Raw genomic sequence first — 25,556 nt, forward strand, 5'->3', positions numbered from 1 at the left:
ATCATTAGGATATTATGTAAAGATCATGTTCCATGAAGATATTTTGTAAATGTCCTACTGTAAATATATTAAAACTTAAAACATTTTGATTAGTAATATGCATTGCTAAGACCTTCATTTGGACAACTTTAAAGGCGATTTCCTTAATATTTTATTTTTTGCACTCTCACGGTCCAGATTATTAAATAGTTGTATCTGGGTCCTATCCTAACAAACCATACATTAATGGAAAGCTTATTTATTCAGCTTTCAGATGATGTATAAATCTCAAATAACACTGAGATGAGAAGCCAGTTGAGAGTTTTTCAAAAGTTTCCAGTTTCTTAGATTTTTCATATATATATATATTTAATGAAATAAACATTCAAATGTATAGCATTACTTAGATAATTTGCAAGGATTGGTCGAGAATTGTTTTGACTTCTAAGCACAGTTTGAGACATTATTGAGACCTCATCTGAATCAACATGAAATGACTTCATATTAAATCTCGCACTTCTGAGCACAGTTTGAAACATTCATTACAATGCCATGAGATTTTTTTGGAAAATCTCAGGAGCAGGAAAAATCTCAACTGGCTATCATTGCAGAGTTATCATTTGTTCTTTCTGGCCTGTGAAATGATCAAAATGTATGTTCATATCTATTACATCTTCTCATATATGCATATTGCATTTGTGGATTTGTAGATTTTTTTTCTAAAAATCTATATTTCTGTGTGATTGAACAGGAGTCCTGTTGAGAAAGGTTATGTAACTGTTATCACAGTATGAAGAAATAACACGACTCCCACAGGGCCTCAAATGGCTGTGCATTCAATTTAAACTCGGAAGCAAGACACATTAAGAGCGCCCTGGGGAAACCAAGGGTAAACACTTCAGTCTATTAAGGATGGCTTTCGACTTAATTCAGATATTCAGCTATTCACTAGGAGGCGTACGAAGATCCAAGTGTTGTCAAATTTATCAGCCTTTCTTCAGTAATGTTTGTAGGTATTCAGATGTAACATGTTGTAACATTTTTATTGTTTGTTTCACATACTTTTAAGTGTGTTGAATGACACATCAATGCACAATACATTTAAAACAATTTGAGAAAAACATTTACTGATAAATCACAGTAGAAAAATAGCTTGATGTAAAATTTGTGCAATCAAAACATTCATGCCAAGCAACGTCCAACTGATTTTTTTTGCTAAAGGCGTAATCAAATACTTAAATCACAGCAGAACTCTGAACATTGGGTCGCATTCGTGAAACACGAGCGGAATTAATATTTTGTGTAAAAAAACAGCATGACATTTTACGCACAGATGGTTTTGCGAACAATTTTACAGACATAAAACACAAGCAGAAGAAATTTGTTTAAACGATTTGTAAAACCATTCTTGCATAAACTGTAACAGAACAGACAGCATTTACATAAGAACATGTTTTACGAACTATTTACGCAGAAATTAATTTAGCTTGTGTTTCATGAATGAGCCTGCTGTTTGATTTCACAGAACAACATCATTTGTTCCCAAAAAATGACACAGCTTGACACTTGGTAAAGGAAATATTTACACCAAACTTAACGATGTTAACAATCTTATACGGCAGTGCGATGGTGCTAATTTCCAGCAAAAAAAAGTGCAAATTTAAAAAATCTTTCTCCAAGGTTTATAATGAGTGAAACCTGATGATCCCAACCAAATATTTGTTTTCATGCATCATACAATACGTATGGCCTCTTTATTTGACTCGAAAATAATTTTACAAGTCAACATGAAGTCAAAACAGACCCCATTTACTTTTCTTAAAGGAATAGTTTCACTGGAAAAAATAATATTATGGAGAATATTTCTTTATTTAAAAACATCATGGATTTGTTTCTTACAGACAGCTTTTTGCTTTACAAGATGTTAACTGATGGTCTGTAGTCATGTGGATTACTTGTGGATTATTGTGATGTTTTTATCAGCTGTCTGGACTCTCATTCTGATGGCACCCATTCACTGAGGAGCATCCATTGGTGAGCAAATGATGAAATGCTACATTTCTCCAAATCTGATGAAGAAGCAAACTCATCTACATCTTGAGGGTGAGTAAACTTTCAGCAAATTAACATTTTTGGGTGAAATATTCCTTTAAGACACACTTTCAGTCTTATTGTGAATCAGTGCATGTCATTCCAAAAAAAATTTTTTTATTTATTCTTTGATTAATACTTACTTTCCTCCAAGGTGAATTTCTTTTTACGCCATTTTCACTTAGACCTTTATCACTTAGCATTATTGGATAACGCTAACAAATAGCCAAACAGCTATTTAGGCACTATTTTAGCAAATTTAACTCCATTCTGGTATATAACTCCAAATTTTTACATTCCAATCAATCCCCAAAGAATAAAATCGAACATCCTGTTTCAACTGTAAATATTGTTGCATTTAAGAAGTAAAACGAGTTGCAAACAGCAATTCACATTTTAAAGTACTTCCTCGTCCTCTTGATCCAAACTGTTGTACCCCACCGATGAAGACTCCTTCAACGATATTTTATCAGTGCACTTGAAGATTTCGGAAGTGGTGATGTCATCAGGACGACATCTGACATCATCAGAATCTGTGTTGGATGAGCTTTGTCCGCTCTCTTCGAAACAGATGCTGAGGGCTTCCTGTCGTACAGCGATGTGGTTAACGGCTTTGAGCGTGATGTCATCGATGTGTTTGGCCTCCTCTTCGATTTCTTCTGGAATGGAAGGCGGTAGGCTCTCGATGTCTGAGTTGCTGAAGACGTATCCAGGCAGGGTGGTGTGTATTTGCGAGCTGTGTACGAGCGAGCCGATGCTGGACCGAGCGGCGCAGCGGTACACCCTGCTGGTGAGGAGAGCAGAACTACGGGTCACAGAGGTCATCTGGAACTGGACGCTGGAACCGCTGCTGTTCAGGACCGTCCCATAGCGGTAGTTGGCCAAAACAACAGGACCTTTCCAGTCAAATGCAAGTGTCCAGCGGAGCCAGGTCTTCCGGATTTCTGTCTGGACCTGGGAGAGAACAATGAAGATCAAAAATGAATGGTGTGCGCTGACTTTCTACAAAACCTTTGAAAGGTTGAGAGAAAATGAATAATCACTTTCAATGTGAACTTTTCTGAAGTGGCAGTATTTGAAATATGAATGCTGTTCCGCCCACACTTACCTCTCCGTTGCAGAAGCAGTAGATAAAGGACACAAAAAATCCCTGAAAGAGAGCAACAAACACCTGTGAGAAGGACAAGTGGACAGAAAACCTCCACAACACACACAATATAATATCACAAGTGAAAGAAAGTTTATTTTGCTCTTTTCTTCTTTTTTTAACCTTTCATTTCTGGTTTGATTTAATATTAAATATATATGCATTATATTTCCCCCCAATTTTCAACAAAAAGATGGAAGACCTGCTCAAGCACCTCACCGAGGTGAGCATCCGCCAGCAGCAGATCATGGAGCACATGGCCTCTCGACAAGGGGAAACTGAACGCGAGCTCGTCGAACTCAGCATGGCCGCTGTACCCCGCGAACTCTGCTACCTGACCCCCTTGCTCAGGCCGTACAGCTTAGCTCCAAGATGACTGCACATGATGACGTCGAAAAGTTCCTCCAGATGTTTGAGACGATCGCTGCCCAGGAGGCGTGGCCCTGAGTGGGCGTGGACCGTGACGCCGATGTTGACAGGAAAGGCGCAGCGGGCGTACTTTATGCTTACCCCCGAGCGGTTCATATGAGGATCTGAAAAAAGAGGACTTAGGACAGGTTGGATTATCGCCCATTAGCGCTGCCCAACTCTTCCACGACTGGTCCTACAACCCACGGTGGCCGGCCCGTTCTCAAGTCACAGATCTCTTGCCCCGCCCAACACTGCCTACTGGCCGGGAGACCCACCGTAAACCAGGTAGCGGAACGCGTAGTCGACATGCGGAACCCCACCAACGTCGCAGGCTGGTGGAGGCCATCGAGCTGGCGAAGGCCACCTAACACCGGGAGGTTGGGGAGCGAGCGCCGCCCTTTCCCCGGAGAGTGGTCCAGGAGCGACGCACGCCGGAGGGCACCCAGCGACCAGGAAGCAGGCCGGCGGTTCCCGGCCCAAAGGACGAGCCCATGCCCACCAAAGCACCCCACACCCCTGGACGGGCTTGGCTGGCAGGCTGTGCTGTACACACAGAAACTCCGAAACAGGCCCCGTGGGCGGAAGTGAGGATAAATGGCCGGCCGTTCCTCGCCCTCCTGGACTCTGCCAGTGCAATCACCCTCGTCAGGCCAACCGCCCTTCCACCACGGCCCGAACCCAAAGCCCGGCTGCCCATCACTTGCATCCACGGCGACACCAGGGAAGAGCCATCGCGGCGCGTCACCATCACGGCGCCACCCGGATCCTGGACGGTAGAAGTCGGGATCATCAGGGACCTGCCAGTCTCGGTCCTCGTCGGGAGGGATTGGCCAGGATTCGACCGCCTACTTGCCACCACCAGCCAGCCTGCCAGCCCCACCGGGAACCGCCAACAGCAGAAGGCGGCGAAGAAGCCCCGACGGCGTCCCGTGCTGCTGGCCTCGGACAGCCCCAGAGAGGGTGAGTCATCCCATCATAACCCTAAACTCTACTTTGACCTCTTCCAACAGGTAACTGGGGCTGGCGACCGTCGAGAGGGAGGCATTGGCCATCAAGTGGGCGGTTCTGGAGCTCCACTATTACCTCCTCGGCCACCAGTTCACCCTGGTCACTGACCACGCCACTCTACAATGGATGGCCCGTGACACGTGTCCCGAGCTCTCGCCAGCGTCGCCCTGGAAACAAAGGAGGCACACCTGCACCTGCTCATCACGGGCTGAGCGGCCACACCTGCACCTCATCAAACGCTGGCTTCATAAGCCTCACAGACGAACACAGAGGTAGTAGACATAATTGATTTATTTTAACATTTCACTTTATTTATTTAAAGCTTTTATTTCAAAGTAACTTAAATTTCACAGGAAAGACAGAAAAACAAAGAATAGCTTCTAACACACACCAGCATTGACTTTTAATGTAAATGATTTTTTTTTAAATGTATTTTAACTTTAACTTTTTAACTTTACTTTTCAGAGTAAAGGCACAATATCAAAGAAGAAAACTTCTGATTCATCTAAGCACCAATTTCTAATTTGTTTTAATTTAATTTATTTTAACTGAAAACCAACAAAAGTAAAAGCTTTTGATGAAACTCAGCACCAATTTTGAATTTTAATTTTATTTGAATTTTTATTTCACATGTCAAGACAGAAAGCCAAGGGCCAAAAAGCTTCAATGCACCTCAGGACAAACTTTTAATTTTAATTTAGTTTTTTTTTTATCTATTCAATTACTTCATAAATTGTTTAGTTTTTTTATTACTGTATCTCCCATAATTTATTCCATGTGCTGTTATTCATTTCCCATCGTCTACAGATAAGCTGCAAAATGCTTTCGAAAAATGAAAGCACAGTTATTTATGAAGCTGGCAGAGCAAATTAAACCGAAATGCAAAGCAACACATCATTTTACTAAATGTTATCACAGTGAGTATTTATTGAGAGGGGAAACATTAAGTCACCTGGAATGAGTTGAAGAAGAGTTCACAGTACATGCGGAGCTCCCAGCCGACACCTGTGAATGTGTGCGGCATTCCCACAAACACGATGTAGTGGACACCGAAAACCAGAACCAGAACCAATGTGGACTTTGCCAGCTTCCTGTACACACACATATACATTTTCTGTCTATAAATATTTACATTTTATATCACACTTTATTCACAATAATTAAATCCACATCTATATAAAGAAATAAGTAACACGTGGCTCTAACAAACAGGCTGCTTCAAATTGTAAGGTTTGTTGAGAATTAAGCAATTAGCAATGGATTTTTTTTACCTAGCAACCCCCCAAAACAACTGCCTAGAACACCATAGCAGCCACTCAAAACACCCTAGAAACAACCCCAAACCACCAAACTAACTACCCAGAACACCACAAAAACCACCAGAACACCAGTGAAACCACTCAGAACACTTTACATTGCATACATCAATACCAGCCAGAACACCATACCAACCACTCAGAACACCCTAGAAATTACTCAGGCTCCCTTAAAAAACACTCAGAACTCCCTATAAACAACTGAGAAACTCCTAAATAAAACACACTTAGAACACCATTTCAACCACATAGAACACTATAGGAACCTTGTAGAATAACCTAAATACCACCCAGTACACCAGAGAAACCACTCAGAACACTCCAAAAACTACTCAGAACACTATAGCATCCACTCAGAACACCCCAAACTACTCAGAACACCATAGCATCCGCTCAGAACACCCCAAAACTACTCAGAACACCATAGCATCCGCTCAGAACACCCCAAAACTACTCAGAACAACATAGCATCCACTCAGAACACCCCAAAACTACTCAGAACACCATAGCATCCACTCAGAACACCCCAAAACTACTCAGAACACCATAGCATCCACTCAGAACACCCCAAAACTACTCAGAACACCATAGCATCCACTCAGAACACCCCAAAACTACCCAGAACACCATAGCATGCACTCAGAACACCCCAAAACTACTCAGAACACCATAGCATCCACTCAGAACACCCCAATAGCTACTCAGAACACCATAGCATCCACTCAGAACACCCCAAAACTACTCAGAACACCATAGCATCCACTCAGAACACCCCAAAACTACTCAGAAAACCATAGCATCCACATCCACTCAGAACACCCCAAAACTACTCAGAACACCATAGCATCCACTCAGAACACCCCAAAGCTACTCCGAACACCCTAGCATCCACTCAGAACACCCCAAAAGCTACTCAGAACACCATAGCATCCACTCAGAACACCCCAAAACTACTCAGAAAACCATAGCATCCACATCCACTAAGAACACCCCAAAACTACTCAGAACACCATAGCATCCACTCAGAACACCCCAAAACTACTCAGAACAACATAGCATCCACTCAGAACACCCCAAAACTACTCAGAAAACCATAGCATCCACATCCACTCAGAACACCCCAAAACTACTCAGAACACCATAGCATCCACTCAGAACACCCCAAAACTACTCCGAACATCGTAGCATCCACTCAGAACACCCCAAAAGCTACTCCGAACACCATAGCATCCACTCAGAACACCCCAAAACTACTCAGAACACCATAGCATCCACTCAGAACACCCCAAACTACTCAGAACACCATAGCATCCACTCAGAACACCCCAAACTACTCAGAACACCATAACAGCCACTCAGAACACCCCAGAACTACTCAGAACACCATAGCAGCCACTCAGAACACTCCAAAACTACTCAGAACACCATAGCATCCACTCAGAACACCCCAAAACTACTCAGAACACCATAGCATCCACTCAGAACACCCCAAAACTACTCCGAACATCGTAGCATCCACTCAGAACACCCCAAAAGCTACTCCGAACACCATAGCATCCACTCAGAACACCCCAAAACTACTCAGAACACCATAGCATCCACTCAGAACACCCCAAACTACTCAGAACACCATAGCATCCACTCAGAACACCCCATTAGCTACTCAGAACACCATAGCATCCACTCAGAACACCCCAAAACTACTCAGAAAACCATAGCATCCACATCCACTCAGAACACCCCAAAACTACTCAGAACACCATGGCATCCACTCAGAACACCCCAAAACTACTCAGAACAACATAGCATCCACTCAGAACACCCCAAAACTACTCAGAAAACCATAGCATCCACATCCACTCAGAACACCCCAAAACTACTCAGAACACCATAGCATCCACTCAGAACACCCCAAAACTACTCAGAACACCATAGCATCCACTCAGAACACCCCAAAACTACTCCGAACATCATAGCATCCACTCAGATCACCCCAAAAGCTACGCAGAACACCTAAGCATCCACTCAGAACACCCCAAGACTACTCAGAACACCATAGCATCCACATCCACTCAGAACACCCCAAAACTACTCAGAAAACCAGAGCATCCACATCCACTCAGAACACCCCAAAACTACTCAGAACACCATAGCATCCACTCAGAACACCCCAAAACTACTCCGAACACCCTTAGCATCCACTCAGAACACCCCAAAAGCTACTCAGAACACCATAGCATCCACTCAGAACACCCCAAAACTACTCAGAAAACCATAGCAACCACATCCACTCAGAACACCCCAAAACTACTCAGAACACCATAGCATCCACTCAGAACACCCCAAAACTACTCAGAACAACATAGCATCCACTCAGAACACCCCAAAACTACTCAGAAAACCATAGCATCCACATCCACTCAGAAAACCCCAAAACTACTCAGAACACCATAGCATCCACTCAGAACACCCCAAAACTACTCAGAACACCATAGCATCCACTCAGAACACCCCAAAACTACTCCGAACATCATAGCATCCACTCAGAACACCCCAAAAGCTACTCAGAACACCATAGCATCCACTCAGAACACCCCAAAACTACTCAGAACACCATAGCATCCACATCCACTCAGAACACCCCAAAACTACTCAGAACACCATAGCAACCACTCAGAACACCCCAAAACTACTCAGAACACCATAGCATCCACTCAGAACACCCCAAAACTACTCAGAACACCATAGCATCCACTCAGAACACCCTAAAAACCACCAAGAACACTGAACCAGCCACTCAGAACACCCTAAAAACTACCAGAACACCATAGAAACCACCTACAACACTCTAAAAACCCACCAGAACACACTATAAACCATTCAGAACACCCTAGCAACCACCCACAAAAACAATGTAGTGGTTTCATAAGTGGTCAAGCGGACACCAAAACCACAACACATTTCCCATCACTATTTTCAACCTTACCATGCAAAGTAATTGCTATACTATGGTACTTTGAAATATACCATGGTATTCACATGAGACACCAAAAATATCATGGTTTTAGACTTCACACCAAGCAAAAGTGATGAAAAAATGCCTCTGTCTCGCTGCTGAGAGACTGAAATTGAAATGAGAGCGAGCCACTGAGAGTGAGACTCAACATCTCTCTAAAGGCTGATTATTACATTTCAGGCCAGAAAATGAGAAAAGCAGAGTTAAGTTTTGAGTTGGCAGCATTTCTGCCATTTTTTAGATCCTCAAATAAAGTGTCACAGAAGCAGAGGAGCCCTGCACTGAGCTCAAATCCCATGGAAATCTTTTAATTACTTTAAGTTCAGAGCATAAGTCCGACTCTCATTAAGAGTAAAATGTGACAGTGTCCGTTCATCCATAAAATCTTTAATAGCGCTCATTGCCTGGATTAAATTTCTCTCAAGGTTATCAAACCCCTGCAGGTTTAAAACACTCAGCAGCAGCTCTAATACTACCCACATGATTTAGGATATATGATATATCTATTAAGGAAGTTTAGCCATAAATTTGGTTTTGTCTTTACAAATAGTCTTTGTCTTTGGACAAAAATATAGTGTATTGAACAAGAATAAAATAGTTAACATTTTTTTTCTCTCATAAATCTGAAATGGCAGTTTTCCTGACAAGGAATAATGAAACACTCCTTAATGAGAATAATGAATCTTTACAAATGTTTAAGGCTTTGGTAAAAAAAAAAAAAAAGTTTTGGAGAGTAAGTTCTATGAATTAATAAATGACATTGACTCCTTTTTTTTTGTGAGGTACTGAAAGTATTTTATGTCAACCCTGTGAAGACAGAGGTAATGGAATTGATTTTTATGCATATGTGTATATATAGCCTATGTATCTATATGTATATTTATAACTGTTTGTAAATAAAAGAGTTTTAAAAGTCTCTCTCTGTTTCTCTCACTCAGCCTTTCAAAGCTTTTCCACCCTCTGGAAAATGACAGTCCTCTCCTGGATATATCAGCAGTGATGTCCAATCACTCCACTGTGCCGAAAACAGTCTCAAGGACACAGGCAAACAGAATCCAGTCAAGGCACAGGCTGCTATGAACCTATTTTCATATATTATAAAGTAACACCTGTTCTATTGGGCTCGTGGAATCAGGTGCCATCAAAAACGACAAGTATTGGATTTTTGCGTTTAATTTGTCACTGGTCAAAAACAATCTCAAGTCTAGTATCATGCAGTATAGATCCTCATATGAGGTCATCTACCAGCATAACAATAATTTCATGCACTCACCTGCACTGTTTACGCGTGTCGTAGCGCCCCGCATTCGTTTCTCGGATCTTCGTGGCCAGAACTCGAACGATATTTACGAACAGAATAAAATTCAGCTGCAAAAAAGAAGAAGTGATTCATTTAAAATTCATTCGTCTAAAGGGTCAAACACATTCGATAAAGATGTAAAATAAAAATGAATACATGTTTTAAAATATATTTTTATAATATCATCATCATCAGAAAATAGATGAAGAAAACAAATAGGTAAATATTGCTTATGAAAATGACTTTTTTTAAATAGTTGTGTCATTTCCCAGTCAAGCTGTTTTTTTGTCAAATTGGGCAAAAAGTGTAAAAATATTATTTCATTGTGTGTGTTTAGGGACAGCTATGAAATAACCATAAGTAAGTCAAGAAAAAAAAAATTCCAAAAAGTATTTAAAATATTGTTTCCATTGACATTAATTGAGATGTGGCGGAAATAAAAAAAAAATACAAAATTCCTTGGATAATTTTAACAAACTAGTGAGTAAGAAAAAATGCAAAAAGTTCCGTAGTTTAACTATTTTTTAAAAATAAAAATTTCATTCTGCTTATATTTTTACGCTCGGGAATTAGTCTGTCAATGTGTGATGAGCTTTTGTCGCATATGAGCCTTGAAAAGTTTCAGCAGGTTTACATATTCTGCTTTACTCTGTTTAGACATCAAAATCAATAAACCGTAGAAATTGTTAGTCATGAGCGCTTGTGCGCAAATTCATCCAGGTGTGTTAAGTACTAATTTATATGTTTTGCTGACAAGCAGCCAGGACGGAAAAACATTTGCATTTCTGTCGCATAATTACAGCTCTCCTGGTGCGCAACGGTCCAGATGTTCTTGAAATGGGAGATCCATTACTATGGGAAGCGCTTATGCTCAGCAAAGCCGATAATTAAGAGCATAATGTCTCTGTCTGCCCATCCAGTAGATAAATTTATGCATGCAAAGGCTAACTGGTCAATCACATTCAGTCGGTGCATGTCAAGAAACGACAGCACGCTGCTATCCAAATCGACCCTTTGACACACTGGATTACAGGACTTTGACGAGCTCTTTCAGTGTGTATCATGTTCAGAGCATGGGGTTGATTTCGGGGTTAATGGGAAGACAGCTGTAACTGCTTTGATGCCACTTTACACCAATACGGTGCAATTTGGCGGCCCATGATGCACCAGTCCCATGTTTTGCAATGAGAACTGTTAGATATATTAGATAAACTATTATCCAACATACAATTAACCCAAAATGAGTAGTTAGTTTTAAACTTCTCAAATGTTTCTATGGGCTTGTCCCATCGCAGAAGTCTCGACATTCAAATTGGTGCATATTCAATTAGATAATGGTTAATTTGCATATTTTAACAGAAGATTTCAGAAAACTTAAAAAAAAAACTACAACAAAAGTTTGCAATCTATTACGTAGTTACATTCTTACCATATTCATCTTCATTACTGACAAATTTTAATGGCCAAAACTTTTTGTGTGTCTTTCACCAATACATGAAATGTAACCTTCCTTAAAACTGTTACATTTAGGAAGTGACATCATCTGCATGTCGGGAAGTAAATTGTAGTGTTGACTGCATTTGTCAAGATCAAGCATTCAACTTAAATGTTTACTAATAACTATCAATTAACATATACCATGCATGAAATGTATGTTATTGTTAACTAAAACTATTAAAGAAATAATAATCAAATCTAAATATTAGATGAAAAACTTAATACTACATTTTTGTTCGTAAACTGCCAACCAACTTACCCCAATTGCTGTCAGTATCGGAACTTGGTAAATCCATTTAATATTGCCAGCGCTCAACTCCCAACACCTTTGAGAGAAAGACATCTTCAGAAATCTTATATTACATTTTATATATAGAACAGCTTGTGTGTCTCTCTCAGTATATAAATGTACAACTTTTTTCCCTTACTGAGAATCTGGATCACGTACGGGAAACTCACCTTACATCCATCAGCGTTGCCCTGACGACAGCCCAGGTTGATACAAAGAGAGCGGGAACACCTGCGGTAACACAAATTAGAAAATGACAAGATTTATCAACTGTAATGCAGCATACAAGCACAGAAGCATGTCCGTCACTTGCCACAAACTCATCGGAACAACACAATTTTCTGTTTGTTTGATTTTCAACTGATGAGATCCGATAAGTCAAACGCTTCCTGAAAGTCTCCTTGAGCCTCCTGGCCATAAATTAAATGTAAAGTCTATATTTTCTGTGTTGACACAAACAAAACTGAATGTTTCTGATCACTCCTCTTACCTGCCATTGTCCAAAAAAATCTAAAACATTCCACTCCAAATTCACACTATTTAAAAAAAGCTTTTTTCTCATTTTTTGTTTTTCATTTTTTTATACAATTCTTAAATGTTTTTTCAGCAATATTCTAAAAAAATATATAATAACACACATATTAATGTTAAAAATGAAAAAATGAAATCATAAAAAAAACATCATTACAAATATATATACCTTGTGAACAGCCTCTCATATCACAGGCTATTGCTAATCACAAAAACAGTCTTTGCAGGGAAATACTGATGGTTTATTTATAGCTGCGGCTGCCACTGCGCATTTCATGGAGATAGTATTTTAATTTTGAGAAAACTACACTTCAACTTTCAGATATAAATGATCTGGCTATAAAAACCACGCTGAGAGTAAGCACTAGTGGGCACTGATTTATGATGTGTCTCCCTAAACACAGAGTTTATTAATTATGAAAAAGCCAATAGAGCCTCAGACCTCAGCGAACATGTTCCAGCGATGTGTTTTTGATCTGATGTTTCAAAGTGCTTGAATATGAAAATGTAACCCTCATTAGGTGGTTACTATACTGCAAACGTATCGATGCTAGGAACATTAATTATGCATTTTTGATTATGATTACACATTAATATGTTCGGAAGATGAATAAGTAATGCACATTATCATGCTTTTATGTCATTGTTGGTCTGTTTAAAGTAGGACAAACATGTTTGGGCTTCTCTGTCGTCTGGCTTTTAACAAAGTATCTAAGAATGCGGGATCCTTGACAAAAGTATTTGCACTTCAAAGGTTTAGCTTGCCTGGCAAGTCTTATGCATCAAAACATAAAGTATGAATAAATAAGGCTTCAAGTAAGTGTTGCTGCCTCAAAGGGCACCAAAACGATTTGACTGAGATTCTTGAAGGCAGATGTAACGCTAGCCTCAGATGAGAATTATCATAACAAGCTGTGAAACTGGGAAGGTTGCGTCTGGTAAAATAAACAACGTTTAAAAACAAAATCAAGGGCTGATTGATCTTAACATGTGCACTTACCCCACCCTATGAGGGTGAAACCCCAAAGATATTTGGAGTCGGAGAAGAACGCCATGAAAATTAGACTGTGAAGGTACAGGCCCTCCACTAGGATCCAGTAGTAGTTAGTTGCCAGGAAATAAATGAAGAATAGGACTGTGATCTTGCACCCAACCTGAAAGTACAAACAACGCTGGCTTCAGCCAATCAGAATTCTCAAACCATGAGCATTCAGTCAATCACATTTACATTTAAATGCATTTAGCAGACGCTTTTATCCCAAAGCAATTTACAGTGCATTCATGCTATAATTTTTATTTTTTTTACCAGTATGTGTGTTCCCTGGGAATCAAACCCAAAACTTTTTGCGCTGCTAACACAATGCTCTACCACTGAGCCACAGGAACATAATCGCAATCACAACCACAGCACTTTAGTTGCAATGAATGTATTTACAAGATGAATGTGCACCACAAAGACATATTTAATTGTCGGAAACTCTTGGTAGAGTGTCATTAAAAAACACTGGTCATGTATCAAAAAACACTGGGAATACAAATAATTCTACAGTATATTATGGAATCTTGTTTCTGCTACTGAATACAAACAAATAAAAGATTTTTTATCCCCCAGTTCTGACCTATTACTCGGAACTGTGAAATATAAGCTCACATTTGTGATAAATAAACTTAGATTTGCTAGGTATGAACTAGAAATTGTGAGTTTTAGCATCCTAAACAGAGGAAAAAATTCTGCATACAATTTCGCATTTTCTTACCTTATATCTTGCAATTCTGACTTTATAAGTTGCAACTGCAAATTTTTATCTCAATTCAGATAAAAAAAAAGTCACAATTGTAATTTCGTCGTGAACAGACATGGTCATTGATATAGTCACTACGATTTATTGTTGTTAAGGTCTGGCCACATTAGCAAAACTTCAGCAAAATAATGCTAGCGAAACATTATTGTTAATGAAGCAATGTATGAAGCAGATTATTAAAAACAGCAAATTTGCTTCAACAACTTGTAAAATTTGTGCCAGGAAATCTTTCGTCCTAATGTGAAATCATGTGCATTCCTATCGAAATGACTGGATTTTGCGGTAAATGTGGCCACACTTTGAACTTTAATTTCACTAACAAAATTACTAGCAACAATGTTAACTGAAGAAACATTTTTCGATTTCATCAACAACAACAAAGGCGTAAAAAGACGCATTGTGGTTATTAGTTAACTATCTTAATGAAAACATACTGTTGCCGAAAATATGCTGACAAAATAACACATTAAAACATTAACAATGACCTAACAATATTTTTAAGTTATTTAACACCCCCCCCCCCAAAAAAAAAACTTGTACAATTTAATATATATTATAAATTAGATATGCAAATAATTAGCATTTTGTTTACTGTTGATAAAAAAGATCAAAGTGAAGGACCCAGTAACATCCTTCACATTTGCTGCACTCTTCATTTAGCTGCATTAGTCCCGAAAGCCCTCTACCTTCATCTTAAAGGAAACTGAAAGCAATGTACGTTCAATTTCAATCACTTGAACACAATGGAGTAGTCTTTAATACATTTCAAACATTACAATTTATAGATAAAGCCTGTGCAGCGCAAGAATGAATAAATCATTGATGACAAAAGAACACTCAACCCATATCAATGGAGAGAAAAGTTAACTTAATTTAAGTTAACTAAAGGAAATTAAAGTCATTTTAGCCAAAACTAGTTCAGCTGAGAAAAAAATTACAAATCATTAAGCCTGGCCAGGTTTATCAATGTAGCTCATTCACTGCACTCACATACTGAGTCTTGTCCAGAGAGGAAATGGAGATGGTGCTGATGTTGTCCATTAGCATGGTGTCGTACTCCTGTAGCACACCATTAGCGTATACCACTCTGTCTTTGACAAAGATGCTGACCGCACGCAGCATGAAAGACACAAAGAGGTGCATGTGAATGTAGTTTCTGGTGCAGTGGAGACGCCTGGGAGACAAAAGTGAGAACATTTCAGCTAAATCACAGGAATCATGTCAATTGCGTCCTTTATCCCCTTCAAACCGGCATGAATAACTGTAATTTCTGCCACATTTCAACTCACCATTCTTTCTGTGATGGTTTTGGAAATTTTGAATATTTATGGAATGAAAAGGCAATTTTTTTTTTGCATCCAATAAAGATTTTCTGTTCACAACTGACATATCTCATATTTCATCTCAAACTCTTAATTGACATAGTTGTCTTCTTGGGAATCTAAATAAACTAAATAAATAAATACATACATAAACAAACTAATTAATTAATTGTTTGTTGTGCTGGATTTTTCTTTCTTTTTTTAGAAATTAAAATTAAATATTTGCAAAAAAAATATTGGAATATGTTATGTTTATTTCACTCTGTTTATATCATCAATTTAATAATTAATACTTTTATGATAGATTTTTATATTTAAAGATTGAACGTCTGGGACTAAAAAGGTCTATAACAATAAAATAATATCATATGCATAAATTATGTTTGAACAGTAATAAAAATAAAAAAACAACTATGGTAAAAAAGTTTTCAAGAAAGTTTTGAGTTGACCTTCATATTAGCGTTATTTTAGTATCATTAATATACTATCATAGTTACACTATTAATATTTTGATTTCGGATAATGTTTTGTAATTTTGTTGTGTGTTTTTGTAATTTTAATTGCAAGTTTTCCTTTTTAGTTGTAGTTTATTTACATTTAGTTCTGTTATTACTTCAACTTTAAACTACAAACAAAATGAGAAATGTTGCCTCGTCAACTTGCGGAATATTTTTTTTCTATTTTATTTAAATATAATATAAATATATAAGTATAAATAAATATAAATAATATAAATATTAAGTAATTATTATTATTATTTGTGGTATTAGTTTTGCTACGTTTGTTTAAAAATATCTCATAATGATTATACATAAATGTGGACCCAGTAACATCCTTCACAATTAGAAAAAGCAAAGTACTAGTCATTCAGTTACAGCAGAAACTCAATGGGGAACTCTTCAGCTAATTTAATGTCTCAAGGTCTTTAAAGATGAACACCTGAGACTCCTAAGAACAGCAGCCACTTGTGCAGAACAAGTTCATTTTATTTGCTTGCTGTGCAACTTCATAATGAATATATAGAATTATTAATGTTTCTTTAACTTGCTGTGTGGGACCAAAATCTGCTGGGAACTGATGTTCAATTACCGAAAGTATCCAATGATGAAAATGGCGACCAGCAGCGAGCTGAAGGACACCGCGTAGCCAACTGTGTACATGATGTGCAGCCGCTCAAAAAAGTCCCTCTGGAAACACAACAAGACTTGAGTCATCTCAACGACATCCTAAACATTTCCAAAAACGTTTCACTTAATAAACCAGTGGCATTTGAATCTATATAAGCAGCTTGGCTTGTGATAAGACTCTGTGTTTAAAGACACCATCTCAACTACATCTCATTGGACCGTTTTTATCAAAAAGGAACTCTTGAATGATTTTGAAACTTGTCTGTAAGACACTTAATTGGACTTACTTTGCCTTTTTCAATGCCTGGAGCCAAGAAGCGCAGACAGTCTGAATAATTGACCCAAGTTCTGTTCTCCACCGATACCCACGACCCATTCGAGTTGCACTGACGGTATACAAATCCTAAGAAAATGAAGAAACCGAACAATTTGATTAGATGCTGCTGTAAAGAAACAGAAAATCAAATCAGTTTTGCAAGTACCGTTGTGGTTGAAGTCATACACATAGCTGGGACACGGCATTTTGGTGACTGTTCCTGGGGATCCTCGAGGCCAGCAAACCAACCCATCCCATCCTGGAGAACAGACCTCATCTGTGTACAAAATGTGTAAACCACAATCACACTTTATGGAAATGTAATCTGTAATGTATTTTTTTCCTAGCAGTAAAACTAAACAGAGATCAAATTTTGCTGCTATATTCTGGTTCTGGCTCCAGTTCCCCTGAATAACTTTATTTCATTAATGGTTCCATTAACAATGCTTTTAGAACTTTTGAGGAAGAAATCCAAAAAAATGAACAGAAATCCAATTCCACTGCCAAATAATAAAAAGTGTGTAATAATAACAATTACGCTTATGCATAGAAGATGCCTTTATTATTATAAGAGCCAAAATATTCATACAATACAATGCCAAGTTCATTAGACTAGATTAACAAGCAAACTAGAGAAGATGAGAAATGCAGATCAGAAATAAATTAACATATACAGAGAAATAATACATATCAGTGCTGTCAAATGATTAATCGCGATTAATCGCATCCCAAACAAAAGTTTTTGTTTACATAATATATGTGTGTACTGTGTATATTTATTATATACATACATATGCATGTATATATTTAAGAAAAATATGTTTTGTTTATATATCAAATATTAATATTTATATATAATATAAATCATACTTATGTGTATGTAAATATAAAAAGAAAATGCATGCATGTTTGTGTATTTAATATATACATAATAAATATACACAGTATACACATATATTTTGTAAGCAAAAACATTTATTTTGGATGTGATTAATCGCGATTAATCATTTGACAGCACTAATACATAATATGCCTTCATTGTCTTCTTAATCTCAATTCTCAGATACCACACATGCTTTTTGGAAATATCTCAACAATATCAGCTCAGATTTGTCAGCAGTCAGAGAGTATATCATCATTTAAGATAATTTCATCAGCTTCTTCCAGGAGTTATCATCTGAACTCTATAGCGCTATGTGTGCTATGCTATATTATTCATAAATGAACATATTTTCAAAAACGAGTTCTTTTTATTTTCACAATGTCCATTAAAAAATCTTCAAATGGTGCATGATTTGTTGGAGTCGACTAAAAAATGTAAACACAACTAAACTTGAGAAAAAGACAAAGCAACAGTTTAAATCTGTCTGAAACACTGCCCTTACAAAAGCAAGAGAATTGGAATCGAATCTGTAATCTGTATATAAGGCCCTATTCTAGATGACACTGTGGATAGTATAACAAACAGAAGAAATGAATTCGGTATGTTTCATTGCTGGTCCGTTTCTCATTCAAAACGAACCTAATTAAAACTGTTAAGGGAATGTCTAATGTAATTATAGTTTCTTTAGTGACGGACGGTAACAGGGTCATCTTAAGTGAGACTTGACATCTCGTGCTCTCAGACATTATAATTGCGACAACAATGCTTTCATCAAAGCATAAAAGCATATTTGCCTCAGCAATTTTTACACATTTCACACGCTAACTAAGCTCCAATATCAAAAAAAGATGCTTTATTAATCAAACAAATCACACTTCTATGCATTCGAAGATTTCAAGAAAATGAAGAAGAATATAAATTATAATCTTGCAAAGTGAGCATGAAAGGAATATCCTCAAGGCCCATGGCGACATGAGCAGTTTATCTTCCTCACGGCTCATTGATTCGGCGCCTTTGTAAGTCTTCGTTCTAAGTGCAAGTATTCCGTCAACCATTGAATAAACCCCGCAGAGCAATGTGTGAAAAGGGCAGAGTCTCTGTATGGGAGCACCACACCAACCGGTCAGCTCCTTGAATGGAGAGGGTTCGTGTTGCTAAAAGTGCATGATGCTATTTAGAAACTTTATACAAAGTGAATGAATCAGCAGAGCTCAATTCAACCTGCTGGTTTGCTGATGACGGTTGGAAGAAAGAGCATCAACAAACTTTTTCTGTGCAGTATATATCTATTTGTAGATTCCATCGGTCATTGGGTTGAGATGTCACCATGTTGTCTTTCACACTTGAACATTTATTGATTTTTAGGTCCTGACCTAATAAACAAACCATTTTCAGTATGACGGAGAATATTTTCTTTTTCATACATACATATATACACATAGGGTGAATTTGGGTAAATTGGGTCACTTTTTGCCAGTAAGTTGACTAGGAAAAATGTCTTAACTAACCTTAATTCACCTCCATGTATAAAACATACAGAACTGTGATATCAGAGCCCACAGATGATAAATTATATTTAGAATATCTTGAACATTCTGAGAATGTTCTGAGAGTTGCCATGGCAAATTAATTTTCAGCATTCGACAACTTGATGCAAATGACAATAGCTACACTCTAATTAGCTCTAATAACCAATATTAGCAAATGTTGTCAAACAAAGAAGAGCTCTTTTGTATAGCCTTTGTTTTTTTACCGTGCCTTTGAAGAGCAGCACAAATGTCCAAATGAAAAGAAAATGACTGGAGATATAAGCCTTAGACAAAAGCTACTTCACAGCAGGTTAGAGATTGAAAAATGTATAACATCTGGTGGGAGCTTTATAATTGGGTTAGGAAATAAAATGGCGTGTGTAAGATATACGGTTAATGCAATCTGGTATTAGAATATGATTAACTGAGCGTAGTTTCAAGAGCACTTATCCACCTAATTTTTAGCATAAGAGCGAATGCAAATGTGCAAGCTTTCAGTGTCATTCGCTTCCAGTTATTTTTTCTGTACAAAAACAGCCCGCTATGGTGCTTGATAGCTTGATATTGCAAACTGTTATCATATTATCTCAATTCAATTTCATAATCATAGACACACTAGTTGTGATATGGTGCAAATAGTTTTACTGTTTGGTGCACTTTGCAATTCTGAGTTATAAACCAATTCGGAAGTCTCAAACATTCAAAGACAATTTTTACTCTAGCGTACTTCAGTGTTTCAAAAAAGTTGTTAATATTCCAGCCGCACTGTGTCTGTTCAGTTTGGTAGGCTGTCCCTTGTCTACGTTTTTTCTTTCTGCAAGGTTCATAGTTAAGCCAAAAGGTGGCGACACTAACCTCAGCTAAATCTTTACAAATATTAATTCGAACAAGTGTTGACTGAGTTTTTAGGTGGGTTTACATTGGTTCAAAAGGCCAATCTGAATGAAAGTGCTCCATGTAATCACCTCAATTGGAATAAAAATGCCAGAAACCCACTGAAATTTCAATCGGATTGAGAGGGGTGGGATTAACCTTTTCTAATCCATTTGATCGGATCGAAAACCGAAACTGGAAAGTTTTGCGCATGTGCAACGATGTAGAAATGTCGCAATGGTGCATGATGCACTGAACGAGCTGCTGTCATTGTTCAATATAATAAATGACTGTCGTGTCAATCTCAAATTCTCTTTTACACTCATCGTCTGTGAAGTGGTGCAGGATAACGTTGTGTCACAAGTGCTTGTTAAAAAACTCTCATTTGCAGATATGTTTTTAACGCTTAATTAATATAAGCATCATTGCACAAAGCTTCATGCTGTCGTCTTTTAATAAGGACCCAAAATAGATAAATAAGTCCGCTTTTTAAAACAAAGAAAATGAGGATGGTTAGCATTTACACACAGTGGAAAACTCTTTATATTTGTGCAATGTGCGCATGTCAAAATATTAAATCTAAATGTAAAGCTTCTGACATATAAGCGTGCACATCAATGCATTATTTAGTGTTCTTGTGAACACTATGTTTGGATTCATGAAATCATTCCAGTTGAAATAAAGAGTGTCCATGTAAACGTGGTTAATGAGTTTTTTTGGAAAATATTTTTCTTAAAAATTTGGTGAAAAACACTTAATCAACGAAACGTCACGGTCATCGTTATGTCTCAATAATAATTTCATCAACATTAAATTTTTGTTTATTGAACTGTTGTATAAAAGTAGCTTTGGAACCCAGTTGTAAATAAACCAAAAATTATTGGAGTAAGTTTTACAGAAAAACTTCTACTTAAATCCTTCTACTTAAACATTTCACAATCGATTCAGAATTATTTGACATTTCTTTGTAATTATTTGTGAAATTTCATAGCAATATCTGTTGAAAATCTTACACCAAATGTTTGCTTGCTAGCATTGTGGTGGTGAGTTTTGCAAAGCAAACACCCTTCACATTTCTTGCTCTCTGAAATTATTTAATTTTTACACAAACACATTGACATCAGTGTATTTTGTATTCACAAAATCACGCCATTTGTACTTGTTGGATTTGAAAATATTGATCTGTGTTGGATATTACACTGGCATGTGCCAGATTATTAGTTGATAACGTTTTGTTGGATAAACTGCAGGAAATAGCAAGATTCCAGCTCGGATTATGTACATATAATCCTGTGCAGTTGACTGGAAGTGTCTCAATTTGCAGAAGCCTTTATAGCTCACTAATTATTTATTAATCGATGTGCGGAGCCATCACACAGTTTCTTGTTTCTGTGATGATTCACATGTGCTTGAATCATCCTCAAATTCCTAATTCAGAATTACGCAGGTTAACCTCTCGCAATCTTAACTTGGTATTGATGCACAATCAGCTAACACAGGGTTAATGCTAGGACCAACATGTGTAAATGAGGAAAAAGAAAAAGCAGGAAAATTAAAAAACAAACAAAAAAAAAAACAATACATGTGCTTCAGCTTCTGTAAACAGCAGGGTGACTCACAAGCCGCACTACACCATTAATCTGTGACATCACAAACTCCCATCAGAGTAAAAAAGATTGGATTGGATGTACATAAGTGGAGCATTTTTGCTGTGGCACATCCGAAAGCAATTGCACTTCAAAAGTTCCAGTATATCTGCAGCCTTTATTATTGGAGTAGATTTTACAAGAAAATCCTATTTCAGTCTTTTTTCTTGAAATTGTCATGTTTATTTCAATGATAAGGATTTATGAACTCATAGCAATATGAGTGAAAAATATTAAGTAAATCCTACACCTGTGAATTCTTGCTTCTGCTGGGATTCAAACCCACAACCCTTTGGTTACCAATCCAGCATTTTGAGAACATACACCCAGCTTGCACTTAAGATGGAAAACTGTCATTAATTTTTAAACCTGCAGGAGTTGTTATAATTAAACGAGGCCAACTTGAAAAGTGGCAGATCCAGCACAGCCGAGATCAATATCCTGCATCAAATTAAATGCAAAGCAGACACATTTTCATTAGTGCCATCATTTGGACTCCACTGTATATGTTGAGATGCTTATATGAGTGGGCAGATATAGACAGTACGTGACTGTAAGGTAATTCAGTGTCTAAATAAATCCACAAAGCAGAGTGACCAAAGACACTTGGACAGGAGCGAGAGACATTCAAGCTCAGAAACCACATGATTCATTAACCAACCAAAGATGTGAGATTCTTCAGTTGAAATGGATCTTGGATCTCTCTGGTGGCAGATTTTGACAGATAAATCCTCTAAGCAGATTCGAATGTCACATTCTGTTCCACGGATTATGCGTCAGATGTGAATTCACATGCAAAAGGCTTTGAAACTAATGAACTAATGACATAACGCGTTTCAGTGTGAGTCACTTTCATCTTGATTTCCCCATATTTCTATCAGTTATGCAAATGATCTATCCTCTCGGGCTGCACTGATCATCCCAATAGAGGGAAAAAGGGTCAGAGAACCAAACAGAATCCGCAGGTGGGATCTTACCAGCAGGACTGTGTTCGGAGATGTTCTGAAGGCACTGCAGTTTGATGTCATACAGCAGGAGAACTTGTTCCTGAGCTGTTAATCCCACTTCAGGGTCCACATGCTGCCCGAGACAAATACAGAGTCATTGATTGTCTGACAGTTTGACATGCTTATTTTAGACTTGATTAGGAAATTGGAAACCATCCAATTAGATGATTTGGAGGTCTCGTGGAGATTTAAAGCCACCAGCAGACCTTCAAGCTTCATTGTTAATTGGAAAAACATGAAGATCATCAAAAGAGATTTGCATGTTTGCTTGCATCAGATTTAGCAATATGCCAAAATTTCTACAATATTTAATACAATTATGTCCAAATTAAACAACATCTGACTTTACACGACCTTACAATGTTGGTCAGCTGATGTTAGCCTTAAAATGATTTAAGAGGTCAAATCTAAATCAACTGGTTTATCTAAGCCAAAAATATAGATATTATTAAAAGATAATGAACCTATGTTGAACGTGATTTTAAGAGTTAAATAAGATAAGAAACATTTTGTATTTTTAGTTTTCACAGTGAACCTGGTAGGAAGCTAAACATTTAGATATGTCAAGAGTTATTAAGTCAAACGTTCAAATAATTTGGACTTCAAATTTAAATACAAACAAAGAGAATGAAAAATTGCAACAAATTGTTCATTCTGCTTACCTGTGCTTCGACTGAAGTACCAAGGAAAAATACCCACAGTACTATAATCCACATTTTGAACGTTTAAAATACTTGTGTATGTAAATTGACTGTATTCGCTCAGATGATGTGTTCGGTGTTTTCTCAGTGTTTCTAAAGCTCAGTGTGCGCCTTTTCTGCACCTCCGGTGATTATATCCAGCTCCATTTGCACAGGAGAATGAACTCAGCATCTGCTGAAAGCGAAGTGAATTGATGCCACCACCTACAGCAGAAATACTCCTTCACAGAAACGAGAGAGATGGTGCATATCTGCGCACTCCACTCTTCAAATGACTACGCAAAATTCAAATGAATAACTTTACATAATCACAACTGCACTCAGCAGTCATTTTTTCTTGCATTTAATATAAATAAATCAAGAGTTAGGCTTACTTGAGAAAATGTATATAAATTGTGTTAACAATAAAATTATATTAACACGGAAAATGATTTTTCATCTCCAAAGTTATAACCCATTCGAAACCTTTTATCTTTCTGGTAATTATAGAGCGTCAAGTTTTATATTCCGCCACAACATCGAATCTTCTCATTCTCGCGCGCTGGAAACGCAGATAACGGTGCCCAATGGGGCTTTGGCGCGTTAACAAAAGACCACCCGCAAAGTTCCTCACATGAAGAAGCGTTCAGTAGATTTGCCAGACAGTTGATTTGGGTGCATGTGTGGGCAGGGAATCCCTGCAGTGGAAGGAAGGAGAGAGTCAAAGCCACAGCTGTAGAAATAGCGCAGTTATGCTCCGGATTGACCTGATTTAAACTGAAGTCACAACTGCAATTCATTTCAAAGCTTTTTAAAGAAGTCTTTACAAAAGCCTTTCTATAACGTCCTTTTCTTTTTCACTTTGATTTTAGATGATCCAGAGGGGGTGTTTGTGAGCTGTAATTCATTTTAGAGGGAGATACACATTCCGACCACATAAAGTCTTATTATAGGGCAAGGTTTTATAGCAGTGTCAGTGCCATCAGTGGTGTTCAACAGGTGAACAGCATCTCTTTCTGTATCCATCTTCGTCTGAGAGATGAGAGAATATACAGCAATTTCACTTTTTTTGACAATTTAATTTGAGCTACATTGATTAGCCTATCTGTCTCAAACAGACATCTTTCTCTTCTCTTCGCCTCGCAACACTGAGGTTATTCTATTCTGTTCAAGACAAAACTACCCTCACCAGAATTATTTCTATTCCATTCAATTCAATCCGCTCGTTCTGTTATGTCCTCCTCTTTCATCTTGTCCTTCATGTGGTTTCATATTCATCATCAGAATTTATTTCCACTTTAGATCCGTCTTGTAAGTAGGAGAACTCTGCCCTGAAGGCAGCTGGAGTGTGAAGAGCCTTATCAGACCACTTTCAAAATATGACAACTTCAAAAAGTTCCCCTCTCTCTGTCTCCCTCGCCTGTCTCTGTTTAAATCCTCTTTTCTGTGGGACTCTTGTGCTGGGATTTTGCACCTTCCTCTGCATTCTGGGCAGAGCACCATGTTGTCTTTGTTTTATTTGAATCGTGTTCTCAGATTAGTGCTGGACAGCTGCATGTAAGGGACAGATTACTGCTGAAACGTGCCAGACACTGCAAAATAAAAGGCCACATCCGAAATATGCACTAAACAATGTATTTGTTTTAATGAAAATATATTATTTAAATATATTGTAAAAGTATATTTTTGTAAAAGTAAATTGTATTATATATATATGGTATTTTTACAAAATATTTAAATATTAAAAGGTAATTTTATTACTAAAATTGATAAATCTATATATACA

The 25,556-nt window shown here is 37.7% G+C and overlaps 1 protein-coding gene across 1 annotated transcript; it reads right to left on the reverse strand.

Annotated features, from left to right (window-relative positions):
• Positions 1 to 600: 600 nt before the first annotated feature.
• Positions 601 to 24,058, reverse strand: pth2rb (parathyroid hormone 2 receptor b). Its single transcript, XM_059543265.1, has 13 exons — positions 23,753 to 24,058; positions 23,061 to 23,163; positions 17,319 to 17,429; positions 17,124 to 17,239; positions 16,799 to 16,896; positions 15,378 to 15,561; positions 13,586 to 13,739; positions 12,225 to 12,285; positions 12,025 to 12,091; positions 10,242 to 10,336; positions 5,589 to 5,727; positions 3,179 to 3,220; positions 601 to 3,024 (listed from the first exon to the last, which is right to left on the reverse strand). The coding sequence occupies exons 1-13, from the start codon at positions 23,804 to 23,806 to the stop codon at positions 2,467 to 2,469; spliced, it is 1,782 nt and encodes a 593-aa protein (XP_059399248.1). The 5' UTR covers positions 23,807 to 24,058; the 3' UTR covers positions 601 to 2,466.
• Between the last annotated feature and the right edge of the window lie 1,498 nt (positions 24,059 to 25,556).

The sequence above is a fragment of the Carassius carassius genome, chromosome 48, assembly GCF_963082965.1.
Source record: "Carassius carassius chromosome 48, fCarCar2.1, whole genome shotgun sequence".
NCBI classification, from domain to species: Eukaryota; Metazoa; Chordata; class Actinopteri; order Cypriniformes; family Cyprinidae; genus Carassius; species Carassius carassius.

Bases quoted from the DNA above. Each gene is read 5' to 3' on its own strand.
- pth2rb (XM_059543265.1), bottom strand. From the start codon at position 23,806: ATGTGGATTATAGTACTGTGGGTATTTTTCCTTGGTACTTCAGTCGAA. The intron at 13,740-15,377 runs GTGAGTGCAGTG...TTGTACTTTCAG, and splicing joins CTCTGGACAAGACTCAGTAT to GTTGGGTGCAAGATCACAGT. The intron at 10,337-12,024 runs GTAAGTTGGTTG...TCTTTTTTGCAG, and splicing joins CGATACTGACAGCAATTGGG to CTGAATTTTATTCTGTTCGT.